The sequence below is a fragment of the Heliangelus exortis genome, chromosome 2 (genome assembly GCF_036169615.1).
Source record: "Heliangelus exortis chromosome 2, bHelExo1.hap1, whole genome shotgun sequence".
Taxonomy (NCBI): Eukaryota; Metazoa; Chordata; class Aves; order Apodiformes; family Trochilidae; genus Heliangelus; species Heliangelus exortis.
Genome location: NC_092423.1, coordinates 105780074 through 105793477, shown reverse-complemented (window position 1 = coordinate 105793477; position 13404 = coordinate 105780074). Strand labels below are relative to the sequence as shown.

General features: G+C 42.4%; 2 protein-coding genes across 5 annotated transcripts in view; both read left to right on the top strand.

The window, feature by feature from the left end:
• Positions 1-2798, top strand: part of CHST9 (carbohydrate sulfotransferase 9) — a 79715-nt gene extending 76917 nt beyond the window's left edge. For all 3 annotated transcript variants that reach the window (XM_071737394.1, XM_071737397.1, XM_071737395.1), the window contains one exon: positions 1257-2798. In XM_071737394.1, the coding sequence (XP_071593495.1) occupies positions 1257-2354 (1098 nt within the window). In that variant the 3' untranslated portion in view covers positions 2355-2798. The remainder of the gene's footprint in view (positions 1-1256) is intronic.
• Positions 1-13404, top strand: part of AQP4 (aquaporin 4) — a 112358-nt gene that overhangs the window by 76908 nt on the left and 22046 nt on the right. The window lies entirely within an intron of this gene.

The window sequence follows — 13404 nt, the reverse complement described above, 5'->3', positions numbered from 1 at the left end:
TGTCCTTTCATTTGCTGTCACCAATACTGCAATCATTTTACTCACTTCAGACAAAACAAAGACCTGATGGGCAGCAGTTTGCAGCAATAAAGAATAGCCTGATCCTACAGTTTTGTTTCTGTCATTGGAAATGATTACACAGCAATACAGGTTAACTTTTATTGGAATTGCTTGTTTTTCCATAGACCGTCTTTCAAACTGGAGTTCAAATTGTGTTCCGTGCACTACTATTTCTTACATAATTCCTCTAAATTTTTAACACCTTTGTTAGAGTTGGCCTATGAGCTTTCCAATCCCCCCAAACCCATACTGATGGTCTGCCAGTCCACAAATCAACTTTCCAGTAAATGTTTAATCAGTTTATGACAGAAGAGTCTTTTTATGTACATTTCCAAAAAGCTTAGACTTAGGAAAGCAGCCAGGTAGCCTTTGCATTTGTGTCCATCTAACCATTTGGCTCTCTGATATTTGCAACAGCGTGTTTTAAAACCTGTTGACCAGCATCCCCCCCTCTTTCCAGAAGTCTAATGAAATAGACAGCTGTATAGATGTCTAAGTGCAGCAGGCTTGCCTACTGACAGGAGAAAGAATTTACAAGCCTTTGTAGACACGTAAGAATCCACTCTGGAATGAGATAACAGAAATACTCAAACTGCAAGAAACTCTTCTGTCAACTTGTGTGATACAAGATCCTGAAGAATTTGAAGGCAAAACACAGATCCAAGCTTTGCTGTTTCTGCAGTTCGTGGATTGTACAGTAGCTGGGGACATTAAAAGAGATATTTGCAAGGAAAGTCTCATCTTTTCACATTCTTTGCAGGGTCCCTAGTTGATGTTTAGTCGGTTCCATTTAGCTGATGTTGATGTTTAAGTAAGCCAGATGGAATAAGCTCTAAAGGCACCTCCTTAGCAGGTATGAAAGCAGCTGGTTCGTGCGTGGGCATCTGTGTTGCAAACACCTGGATGTGCATGCAGTCTGTGAGCTGTTAGTACTTGGGCAGAAATAGGACCTTTTGGAGGGGGGGTTCATCACTAAACTGTCACTACACCCCACTCAAACCCACCAATGTCAGCTATGTAGGAGCCCTCCTTTAGTCCCAAACCCCCAGCACTGACCTTGCAGCTCCTTCTTTTGAGGGGGGAAAGACGTGTTCAGTAGGGAACTCACTCCACCTTCCTTGCTGCTGTTGCAATGTAAACAAGGCTGGGCTGGGCTGTCGCTGCATTGTAAGCTCTGCTCCTTTCCATGTTTGCAGGATTTCACAGTCCCACCTCCAGGAAGGACAAGGAGAGCAGCATGGAGCAGGAGCATTCCTTCTGGCCTCAGTAAGCATGAGATGGCCATCTTGGGCAGCAGATACCAGTGGGGAAAGGCAAACCCTTTTGGTGTGGTGACTGCCTCCTTAGGGAGCCAGCTGTCTGACCTGCAGAAGATGACTGAGTCGCCTCTCAGCCAGTTCAGAGGGGTCTATTTACCCCCTGTGCTGCACCCTTTAAACAAGACATTAGTCAAGGGTGGCAAGTGGAAGGATGTGGATAGCACCCAAGAAAAGCGCAGATCCTTCCTGCATGACTTCTGCAAGAAATACAACAGCAGGAAGAAACTGCCAACACACCTCGTGCACCTGGTGTCAAGAATTTATGTGGAGGACAGGCACAAGGTCCTGTACTGCGAGGTGCCAAAAGCAGGATGCTCCAACTGGAAAAGGGTCCTCATGGTGCTCAATGGACTCGCTGCTTCAGCAAACAACATTTCCCACGATGATGTGCACTATGGAAAACATCTAAGGAAACTGGACAGTTACGACCTAAAAGGCATAGAGACACGTTTGAACACGTACACCAAAACTATATTTGTACGTGATCCTATGGAAAGACTGGTATCTGCCTTCAGGGATAAGTTTGAACATCCAAACAGTTATTACCATCCAGTGTTTGGGAAGGCAATAATTAAGAAGTACAGACATAATGCAACTGATGAAGCATTGAAAACAGGATCCGGAGTCAAGTTCAGGGAGTTTATCCAATATTTGCTAGATTCCCATCGCCCGGTAGGAATGGACATTCATTGGGAACAAGTCAGTAAGCTCTGCTATCCCTGCCTTATCAACTATGATTTTATAGGGAAGTTTGAAACCCTGGAAGAAGATGCCAATTACTTTTTGCAGCTGGTAGGTGCTCCAGCTGAGCTGAAGTTTCCTAAATTCAAAGACAGGCATTCCTCTGATGAGAGAACAAGTGCAGAAGTAGTGAGGCAATACTTAAAGGAATTGTCTAAGGAGGAGAGACAGCTGACCTACGATTTCTATTATTTGGATTACTTAATGTTCAATTATACATCACCAGTTGTATAGCACAGAATAGCTTCAGGCTTCTATTAGATACTTACCATTTTGAGATTCAAAACAACTACTTTGATATTAGCCCTGAAAGGAAACAAAGTTACTGCTAAGTGGAGTTGTCTTGACTTAGTGGGGATTTTATAAGCTAGAGTGACATCAATTGACATTAAGTTATAGACGAATGCACAAGAAAAGACCTGTAAACAGCATAAATTGCACTAAAATGGCTGAAAAAGCTGCTTTTACCATTATGGATTATACTGTGGAAGCTGTAGCGCAGCCAGCTGTTGCATTAGCTTACCTAATGTTCTTTTAATGGTTTAAGAAAAAAGCATTCAGAGTAGCATGATTTTTTCTTGGTGTGTCGGCTTTGGAAATTGTTTTTGAAACTATTTTTGAATGTATGTTTTACTTTCTGTCACTTATTAATAAAGAATATTGGCTAATTTTCTAAAATGTCTGCGGCGTTCTCAGTTGCAAGGCATGGTTGTTTGATTATCATTAGACTGTGGCTGGGTTTAGACCTGATTTGTTTTTACTGAAGGATGTTCTTGAATACAAATACATAAAATTACCAATAGCCCAGTAGCTCAACTGTTGATCTGATGTGCCAGTCCACTGCCCCATGTTGGTTGATGAATTAGAGCTGATGAACATGAACTTTCTTTCAGAGAACAGCCACATATGTTAAAATTAACATTTTAATTTAAAGTGGAGTCAACCACATTGCATGCTGTGGTCCCAATATTCAAGATAGTCTTCATCCTTGGTAGTAAGAAAAATGTCTTAGATGATCTTTAAGATCCGTTTCAACCCAAAGCAGTCTATAATTCTCTCCACTTCTTCCCTCTTCCCCCTCCAGCATCCAAGCAACACGTATGGTCCTCAGTTGCACATGGCACTGTACAATGGATGTCCAGGATGTCCCAGGAGGAGAAATCTCTTCAAAATGGATAGGGAGAAAAATCACTATGCCCTTTTAAATCAAAGATGACACCTGTTTTTGGCTTCCTGTAGAAGGTCAAGGCACCTTGCTCCAACATCTTCATACAGCAAGTTGTAAAATAAGGAAACAGTCTGGCAGTACACTGGTGAAAGCAAAATGTCCTTTTTCTCTGTTCCCAACCATTGGTCATAACCAATGTTATTGGTGTCTTTTCCCTCACCTTAGACAAATGTGTGGCTTCAGTCCTTACACAGGAGTAATTGTGGATCCTTGTTGAAAGGAGACAAAATTTCCTAAGCATCCTTGCTCTTGCTTGTCCCTTAGAAGAGGGAAAAAGCCACCTTCAGCCTCTGCAGTGCCACTGTATAACCCAGCAGGCTCTGCAGAACAAGCTGCTCCAAGGTAGAAAGGTAAAAACACACTGGGCAGCCCAAGCTGGAGGTGGTGTTACATGCACCCATAGCCAAAGCCAGCCTCTTCCTTGGGGCTGTGAAGCAAAGAGGAAGAAATGGAAAAAACCCACAAGCAATCATCACCATGATGTATGGAGAGATGCAGGTGTTCGGAACCATCAGGGAGGTTCAGGGAGGCCTTGGATGGGGAAACAGGCACACTGTTACTTTTGTGAGATGTTGCTGTGCCTATATGAACCTACAGGTGTTACCACCAGAAGCATTTGGGATGGGATACCCAACCATTGAACTGCCCCAGTGCATGAACAACATGCCCCTAAATCTTCCCCCTAAACACTTAATGTGGTGTCTGACTCCCACCTTCCCTGGCAGCACTATCTTCTGGTTTTCCTTCAGGCTCTGTCCCAGAGTAGGGAGCCCAGGCACTGCCTCTCTCTGCCCGTGGAAATGTCACTGCTGTGGGGAGGCAGCTGCCCCATGGCTGAGGGCTCAGCCACAGGGGACCAAGCTGGAGTGGTGGCTCCGTGCAGCCACTGTCTTGCTGGACACCAGGATGCTACTGCACCAGTTTTGTGCACCACATCACTCAATGACTGTTAGTGAGTTCCATGTGTCTCTACACATCATAATTCTTTTTTTCTTTCTTTTTTTAAATAATCTGGCCATGCATTTTCATGACTTTTGCCTTTGAGTGGGACTGCATCAGGACTTTAAAGAGCAGCTCCTTACAGGGTTTTGAGTTCATATGATTCAACCTCCTAACTCAGGTGAAACATTGCCTTGTATTTCACTTGGATTTGACCCTGGTGTAAAAAGTATCTTTTCCACTGTCACATCAGAGCCCTCTAGTTCCTCTGATTTTGTAAGTACAGATTCCCACGTCAAATCCTGAATGAATCTCTCTTGATTTGTAGTGAGTTGTTCCAGGCTACTGAATTAGAATCATAGAATGGTTTGGACTGGAAAGGATGCCCAAGATCACCTAGTTCCAACCCCCCTGCATGGGCAGAGACATCTTCCACTAGATCAGGATGCTAAAGGCCCCATCTTAGCTGGCCTTGAACACTTCCAGGGAGGAGGCAGCCACAGCTTCCCTGGGCAACCTGTGCCAGTGTCTCACCACACTCACAAGAAAGAATTTCCTCCTAATTTCTAATATAAATTTAATTGTCTAAGCTCTTTTTTCCATTTTTGAAAATGGAGGTTATGTTTCCCTTTTTTCAGCCAGTGGGAAATTCACCAGACTTCCGTGATTTCTCAAATAGGATGGACAATTGTTTGAAACTTTATTTGCCAGTTATTTTAGGAGCAGCAGATGAATCCCATAGAGTCCCATTGACTTGTGCACCTTCAAGTTCCTTAGGTAGTCTCAGACCTGTTCTTCTCCTACATTGGGAGGATATTCCTTTTCCCAGTCCCTTCCCTTGCCTTCTGCAATTTGGGTTGTGTGACAGGAGCCCTTGCTGGTGAAGAGTGAGGCAAAATAGCAATTGAGTAACTCAGCCTTTTCTATGTCCTCCAGGTCTCCAGTTTCCTTCTGAAGAGGGCCCACATTTTCCCCAGTTTTTTCTTAGTCATGACATACCTGTAGAAACTTTTCTTGCTGCCCTTGACATCTCTGGCCAGATTCAATTCTTCCTATGCTTTGGCTTTCATAGCCTGATCCCTCACTTCTCTGAAATCTTACCTGTAGTTGAAACAAACTTGAAGAAGTTAAAAAAGGAATAAATGTACCTTTTGATGTTTATATATTTACTTTGTCTTGTCTGTTGTGGTTGTGTTAGTTGTTAAAATTACAGGCAAAAATGGCTTATATACCCATTTTTTCCAAATATGTAGCAGTATTTAAAAAAAAAAAACATGAGGGGGAAAAGTTTATTATATTAATAAAGAAAGGAGGACAGTTTATATATGAGTTTCATATGAATTTTTCAACTAAATAGTAGTCAGTTACAAAGGCTTTGAAGAACTTAATCTTCAACTCGAGCTTGCTTTAGAGACAAACTTTTAGTTTAGCTGATCAGGGAATGAAAGAGATTTGTTGGGGAAGGGTGTATCAGTAATGTTGTATCAGAAATGTCTCCCAGGATTTCATCTACCATCTTCATAACTGGTCTTAGATAAAGAAATTGTTTGAGTCCAGGGAGGTGAAAGAAGCTATTAGCAAATGTTTGGCTTCTGCAAATGAGAGGGAAAATGACATTGATTTGCATGCATCCATGGACATGCACATCAGGTCCCTAGCTTGTCAACTTGAAAATCTGGTACAGTTTGCATTTGTGATTTAAAAAGGGGGGACACTACTTAAGGCCTTTAAAGTGAGCATGTACACAGAAGTGTAATTGTTTTAGCCACATTGTTGTTCTATGGCTCTAGTGAAAGTAATTTAACTTCTTTGTATGCTCAATGTCAAACTTCATAACCCCTAAATGCACTTAAAAATTCATTTTTTTGAAAATCTAACCCAGACTTTTGTAAAGAAGATGCTCTCCATAGCCATCTTCAGCAACCTAAGGGATTCAGATGATCTCAGTAGCAGAATCTAGATTGTACTTTGCCTCATTAACCACGTTTTGAAAATCACCAGCCTGCTTTGCCAGGAATTAAGTTACATGATTTAAAATTAACACAAGAGTCTAGCATAATTGAAGTGGGACTGTGATATCTGACTTACGGGATTAGAAGGGATAAAGGCATCATTTGAAGCATAAGAGATAACCTCTATTTTTCAAAGTAAATTTTAAAAGGTCAAAGTGTGAGGCTGGGTTGCAACTTGGCTTACATTGTGTAAGACATCTAGGCAAAAGAAAATGGGAAAGTCATCCACTATAAGTAGTGCAAAACACCACCACAAATGTGCACAGATGTTTGTTTTATTTAGAAAATTCTCTTGAACGTGTGCAGAAGAGGACTGAAAAGACACTCCACAACATTCAGTGCAATTACACTTGCACCCAAGCTCAGCTGCAGCATGCAGAGCCTCTTCTGGAGGGCTTCATTACAGTAAATGCTTTTTAGTTATGAATATTTCTTCATTTGAAGATCTCTAAGCACTCCTCTAATGCAGGATGGTTGTCAGGAAAAGTCAAATGTGCTGGAAAGGCCCTGCAGTGAGTCCATGGGAGGGCTGGAGCAGAAGAGTGCTGCCTTGGTTTATTTCTCTTCCAAACACCAGGCAGTTGTGCTCCATGCCTGAAACAAAAAGTTGGCTTTTGGAAAATAATGTCCCATATTTTCCTTTCTTCTACAATGAATCAGTATTAAAGAAAAATTATTTTATTTAGTAATACAGTAAAAATATTTTAACTCATAATTAAATAACACTACATTAAATGTGTGAGTCCTCAAATTCTGATATATTTGCCCACATAAACCTGTTTCCCCTTTCCATGTAGGATTTGGCTTGCAAAGTTTAGACACAGCTATCCCACCCATCTCTTCTGCAGCTGCTGGTAAACTGTTGATGGAAGTAATGGGTATGCAGTCACAGTGTAATCAAACATGGAACATCCTCCGGAAATGTCCTCTGGTGTAACTCCCCCAAAAGGCCAGATTTATTGGAGCTACTCCTGCCTTGGGCTATTCTATCTTGGTGATGTGTCGCTGGAGATCACCACTTTCATTTTAAAGGCAGTTTAAATTTAAATGAAAATTACAGTATGACACTTGGCAAAAGTCTGTGAGGAAAATATTTTAATAGATCTTTTCATTGTATATGTAGATTTTATATATAACCTATATAAGTCTTTGTTGTATGTGCCTTCAAGCTAACAATAGGTCAGATAAGTATTTTTAACTGCAATGTTAATGCCAGTTTATTAGATGTGTAACCTGCTGTGCTGCTTTCAAAACTAAATTAATTTGGCCTCAGAACCTAATGTCTGAAATCAGACCATAAATTATCTCACTTCATAAAAAATACAGATACATCAGTACTGATGCCAATTCCTTTATAGCTCAGAGGGCAGGGCAGGGATAGAGTACTGGGGCATGGAAGTAGCTGACTCAGCAAAGGTCCATAGCCCCAGATACCTGGGACTGATTTGCCTTCTGAAATGTGTGATGGGGGGACGGGGACACACACACAGCAACAAAAGCATATTATTTTGTTTAATGAGAATGACTTCAATCAAATTTATAAAAATTTCTATTTTGAGGGAGAACTGCTGAGCTCTTGGCCCCGTGGCTAATGGCAGTGAGTCCCATGGGTTTCTTGTGTCTTAGATATAGTTCTGCTTCTGTCTGGAATAACAGTGTTGGACTTCAGAGACCTGAGTCTTCCTCCAAATTCTGTAACTTCATGGACTTTTGTTGGACAAACTTAACCTGCTCTCTGCCTTGGTTTCCCCACTGGTGAAGTGGTCCTGTAAATGGAAGGTAGCTATACCATATGCCTTCTCCTAAAATCATTGAACTGTTTGGATAAATAGGTGTAGCTAGAAATCAGGTATTAATATGAAGTTTAACTTAGGACGTTCATACTCTTTCTTTCTGTTTCATTTCTAATAGCTTAGAGGGAGCTGAGGACCTCCCAGCTTTGTTTCATCTGAGAAGTGCATCATTCAGCTCTGTTCTGGGCAGTTGGCAGCCTTAAGAATGCAAGCTCTGTTTCAAAACACTGTGTGTCTTGTCAAGCCTGTCCAGGCACTGCCTCAGCATAAAACCAGTGCCAGGTTGTCTGACCAGGGGCAAGTGCCCCTCCGGTTCCTTTTGTATAGAGGAGAGCAGACAGAGACAGGGTGAGAATTTTGCTGTCTCATTTTATTCTGATCCCAGATAAAGAGCAGCTATTTTACTTTGGTGTAGTAGCCCTAAATAAAGTGATGCTCAACTACAGAGTTCTGCAGAAGCAGTGGATTCTGTCCATGTACTCAGACTCCTGCTTTCTCCCAAACACCGGGGCTTCATAACCCAGAACCCAGGGCCACGTTCCCCCAGCCCTTCTGTAGATTCTGCCAATCCTGTGACATTCTCCACTTTACCTGGCTGCTAGGGACTCTCAGCATTTATCTCCTACCACCATAACCACTTTTTCTATGGCTCCCTGGAGACTTTTTTTTTTTTTTTGTAATATAATTAATTGTTGTTCCTTTCGCCTGTCTTCTCACATACACTTTCCCACTCTTTTTAAGTATGTCAACAGAAATGAGTATGACCAGCTCCTGCTTCACTCTCAGATATTGAGCATAAGCCAGCTCCAGTCCAGCACATCTATGTTATCATGGCATTGAGGCTGCACTAATAAGTCTGCCTGAGTGTATGGTACTGTCAGTCACCATCTGTGCACACATATCTGTCTTGTCCCTGTCACACAGAAATTCCTCCAGTGTCAGTTTTGGGGGTTTTTTTCCCCTCAGATTCCTTACAGAAAGCCCATTTTCCACAGATCCGTACAAAACTGCCCATTTCCCAAGATTTGGAAGTTTGAAGTATTCCACATAATTTGCATTCAAGAAACAGCATTCTGAGACACAAGGTGTAGGAGCAGAGCAGGTTTATCTGGGCATTTCATCACACAGAGATGTAAATCAACATTCAGTGGATTGTAAATACATGTAACTAGGATATTAAATGCTACAGGTTTAATTTTCCCAAGCTAATTACTTGTGTCCAAAAACTGGATGTAGGCAGACTAACAGCTGCCTATTGAATTACCTCATTCCTGATAAAAGCAGGCACAAACACAGACAGATTTTTAAGTTTAAGGAATGATAATGAGTCATAATTCAACTGAGAAACAATATGTGTTCAGAGAGCTGATTCACCTAAATAGCAGTTCCCTCCTTACAACCTTGCACAAATGCATGTGTAAATGCATGCACATGTTTTATAAACACATATGCACACATATAATGTATACATGAGTCTCATGACTTTCAGCCAGATGTTTCTCAGCAGTGGTAGTGGGAGCTACTTAGCTCAAATCCTGCATTTGATATGAAAGATCTTAAATGTGTATTAAGATACGTACTCTCTAAAGAAACAGAGTTCCCATTGCTCTGGGTATACAGGCAGAATTTATGCTTTCCTCTCTGGCTGTAGCAGAGAATGGATATGGTGGCATTCTATATGCAAAGGTATAGCAAGCTGCAGAGCCACAACATTATTCCAAATCAACCTAAGCTACTTGCAGGAACTAAGTTTACCTCTTGCACAAGCTGGGGGTCATTTTGCTGCTTCAGCTGACATGGGACAGGATGCTGCCAAGTCTCTGGGTTGGCAGTTTGGGTAGCTGTGCCTGCTTCTGGTTGTGGGTATGGCTACAGGTTTTTTGGGGGGATTCTCTGGTGGGGAACTTGGGGAGGGCAGGGGGGGAAGTGAGCAAGGGTTTGTAGTATCTCTATGCTTTCAAGGAAGTTATCATAGAATTATAAAATCATATATAGATATGGGTTTTCCTATCATATAGAAGGGTTTTGGTTGGAAAAAATCTTCTTGTTCCAAACCCCCTGATATGGACAGGGACACCTCTCACTAATCCAAGCCATAGGCAGCAGTTGTCACCTATGCTGTGCCTTCTGCTATGCTCTTCAAAATGGAAAAAAAAAAAAAAAAAAAAAAAAGCAAAAGAGAAAAGGGACAGAGAGGAAACCTCTAACAAGAATGGGAAATGTTAATTGTGGCTGGAGGTGACAGTGCAGAATAAGAAATAGCTGTTTTCCTGTTGTATCTCTTTTGAAATACCCTAAGACTACAGCACAGCAAAAGCTCATCTCCAGGGGAGGATGGTGTTTCTCAAATTCCTCATGATCCTTGCAGGTCCTTCTGAATAGGAGGGAAAACACAAACATACAACCAAAGTGAGACAAAATTGTTCTTTGTCTCAGCCATGCTGCCAACAAATTCCCTCCTCCCACTTCTCCCTGAATCTTTTTGGCTGTCTCCAGCCCAGTGGCTGCAGTGGGTTCAGGACACTGTGTTGCCTCCACAAAGAGACACTCCTGATGAAAATTATTCCAACCAGGAAAAAAATCAGTTCACAATGTATTTTTTGCCTTGCTTTACTTAAAAGTGATGCTAAGACTAAAATTCCCAACTTAAGCTTATATATATGAGGTGAGTCAGCCCACAAGTCAGCAGCTGGAGAACACAGGCAAGACTTTTCAGCTGGGCTGGAGCAGCCGCTGCTGCCAGGCACATCAAGGGGAGATGCATGGGGCAGCTCTGAAAAGCAAATAGGCCCTAAGGGAAACTCCAAAATGTAGCTGAAGAACCCAGTTCTCAGGAAACACTGCCTAACAGCTTTTTTGTATAAGAAGATATCCTTAGACATACATTACCTGGAAGCAGCAGAGGCTACTTTGCCAAACCCGTATCTTTCTCAGCAAGTCATGGAGAAACAGAGGGAATACTTCTGGACATTTTGAGAAAGTCCTTTTAGCACTTTCAGTTCTGATTTCTGCCCCCCTCTCTTCCTGCAAGCACCAAGGCATTTCTTTAATTTATTGCAATTTACCAAGGGAAAACAAGCTCTCCCACTGACATCTTCATAGATGAAATCTGCTCTCTGTGCTGTCTTGGTTGCAGAACTGGGCACAGGCTGAATGAGGGAAGCTGGGAACTTGTTATGTAAAATCTACAGAAACTGAGCTTTTCTAGTGCTATTATGCCCTGACCCCTTATTTTGGCTCAGTAACAAAACCACTGAGACTGGACAGTTATAGGGTTTCCCAGGCTTTTTTTTTTTTTTTTTTTTTTTTTCTCTTTTTGGCCTCATCACAAAACTCAAGTGAATCAATAGTGTGCCCAAACTTCTGAAATGGTCAAGGACTTTCAGTCTTTCAGACTTTCAGACTTTCAGTCTTATACACAAAGAAACAGTAGGGAAATATGTGCATTTTATTTACTCATTATTTAGTCAGGACGGTCTTCAGTGTAAGAACTCCTTGCTCTGGATCATGTTAGAAATCTCATTGTTAGAAACATTTTGTCATTGTTTGATATTTGAGCTACACTATGATCCCTATTGCTTTGCATTCCCTTTTCTTTTTTTCTGTATGTCTTGAATTTTCCAGTTTTCCAATAAATTACCCTTGCCTGTAATTCAGGTGATAATTTTCCTCTTCAAGACTCAGTCTTTGTTCTGGGAGAGGAGAGGAGAGGAGAGGAGAGGAGAGGAGAGGAGAGGAGAGGAGAGGAGAGGAGAGGAGAGGAGAGGAGAGGAGAGGAGAGGAGAGGAGAGGAGAGGAGAGGAGAGGAGAGGAGAGGAGAGGAGAGGAGAGAAGAGGAGAGGAGAGAAGAGGAGAGGAGAGGAGAGGAGAGGAGAGGAGAGGAGAGGAGAGGAGAGGAGAGGAGAGGAGAGGAGAGGAGAGGAGAGGAGAGGAGAGGAGAGGAGAGGAGAGGAGAGGAGAGGAGAGGAGAGGAGAGGAGAGGAGAGGAGAGGAGAGGAGAGGAGAGGAGAGGAGAGGAGAGGAGAGGAGAGGAGAGGAGAGGAGAGGAGAGGAGAGGAGAGGAGAGGAGAGGAGAGGAGAGGAGAGGAGAGGAGAGGAGAGGAGAGGAGAGGAGAGGAGAGGAGAGGAGAGGAGAGGAGAGGAGAGGAGAGGAGAGGAGAGGAGAGGAGAGGAGAGGAGAGGAGAGGAGAGGAGAGGAGAGGAGAGGAGAGGAGAGGAGAGGAGAGGAGAGGAGAGGAGAGGAGAGGAGAGGAGAGGAGGAAATCCCAATGCAGTTGGGCTCAGGGTGAGCTTTTAGGGATGAATTATATGTTGCTGACACTGGACAGCAGAAAATGAATTGTGAGACTGCACAGAAACTCCCTTCTGTGCCTTTTGTACCAAATAGGCTCTGTTTAAAAGTCAAAAATCATTTTCAAAGAGCCCATTCTGCAAACTGCTTCCTGCAACACTGTGGAGCAGGTTGGGTGGTTTCCTGCCCCCTCTCAGAGCCTAAGGACCGTCCACGCCGTGGCAAGGCGCTGGTGAGGCATGTAGCTGAAAAGAATCCTTTTCACTGGTGTGTTGGCTCTGCCACACTGCTGGTAAGAAAATTGTGCTCATATCAGTCAAGCATGAAGGGTGAAACTGAAAATCAGATGGCTATTGTAGTTGTTTTGCTGATACAAAAGGGGGATGTGGGAAACCATAAATTTCTCAGAAATTTCCCGTTCTCCACGTGTGTTCTTATAGAGGTAGACTGATTTGTTTTTTTAACAGGGATCAGACTATTTTGGCTTGTATCCTTGAAGATGTATCTCTAGCTGTATCTGCCTCCTGTCTTCAATACCTGTCTTCACAAAAATAATTCTCCCCACGAAACTCACAAAATCCACTGTAAACAGCAACTTATGGCAGGGCTATCTACAGCCTATCCAAAGCCTGGATGCAGGAAAAGAGAAGACTGATGAGTCTACAGAGGTAAGCCATAAAGAATGGTCTCAGACTAGTAGCTCTGAATTAATGTCTGCCAACAAGTAAAAAAAAAAAAAAGAAAAACAAAAAACAATCATTATCCTCAAAATCTTCTGGAAGAAATGTCTTTTGTTATTGTTTTTAATTATTTACACTGCTTGCAGCTTTTTTTCCCTCAACAGAGTTTGAGGAAGAGCAGCTTGCCAAATTATAACCACCCATAGAAGGCAGTTATGGAGGTTAGATTAGAAAATGTTGCTTAGAAAGAAACACTAAATGTGAAAGCAGCATAAAGCAGGAGAGCCCCCTGGCCCTGTGCTTTATTCCATTCAGTCTTCATGTATTGCATCTGCCACTCA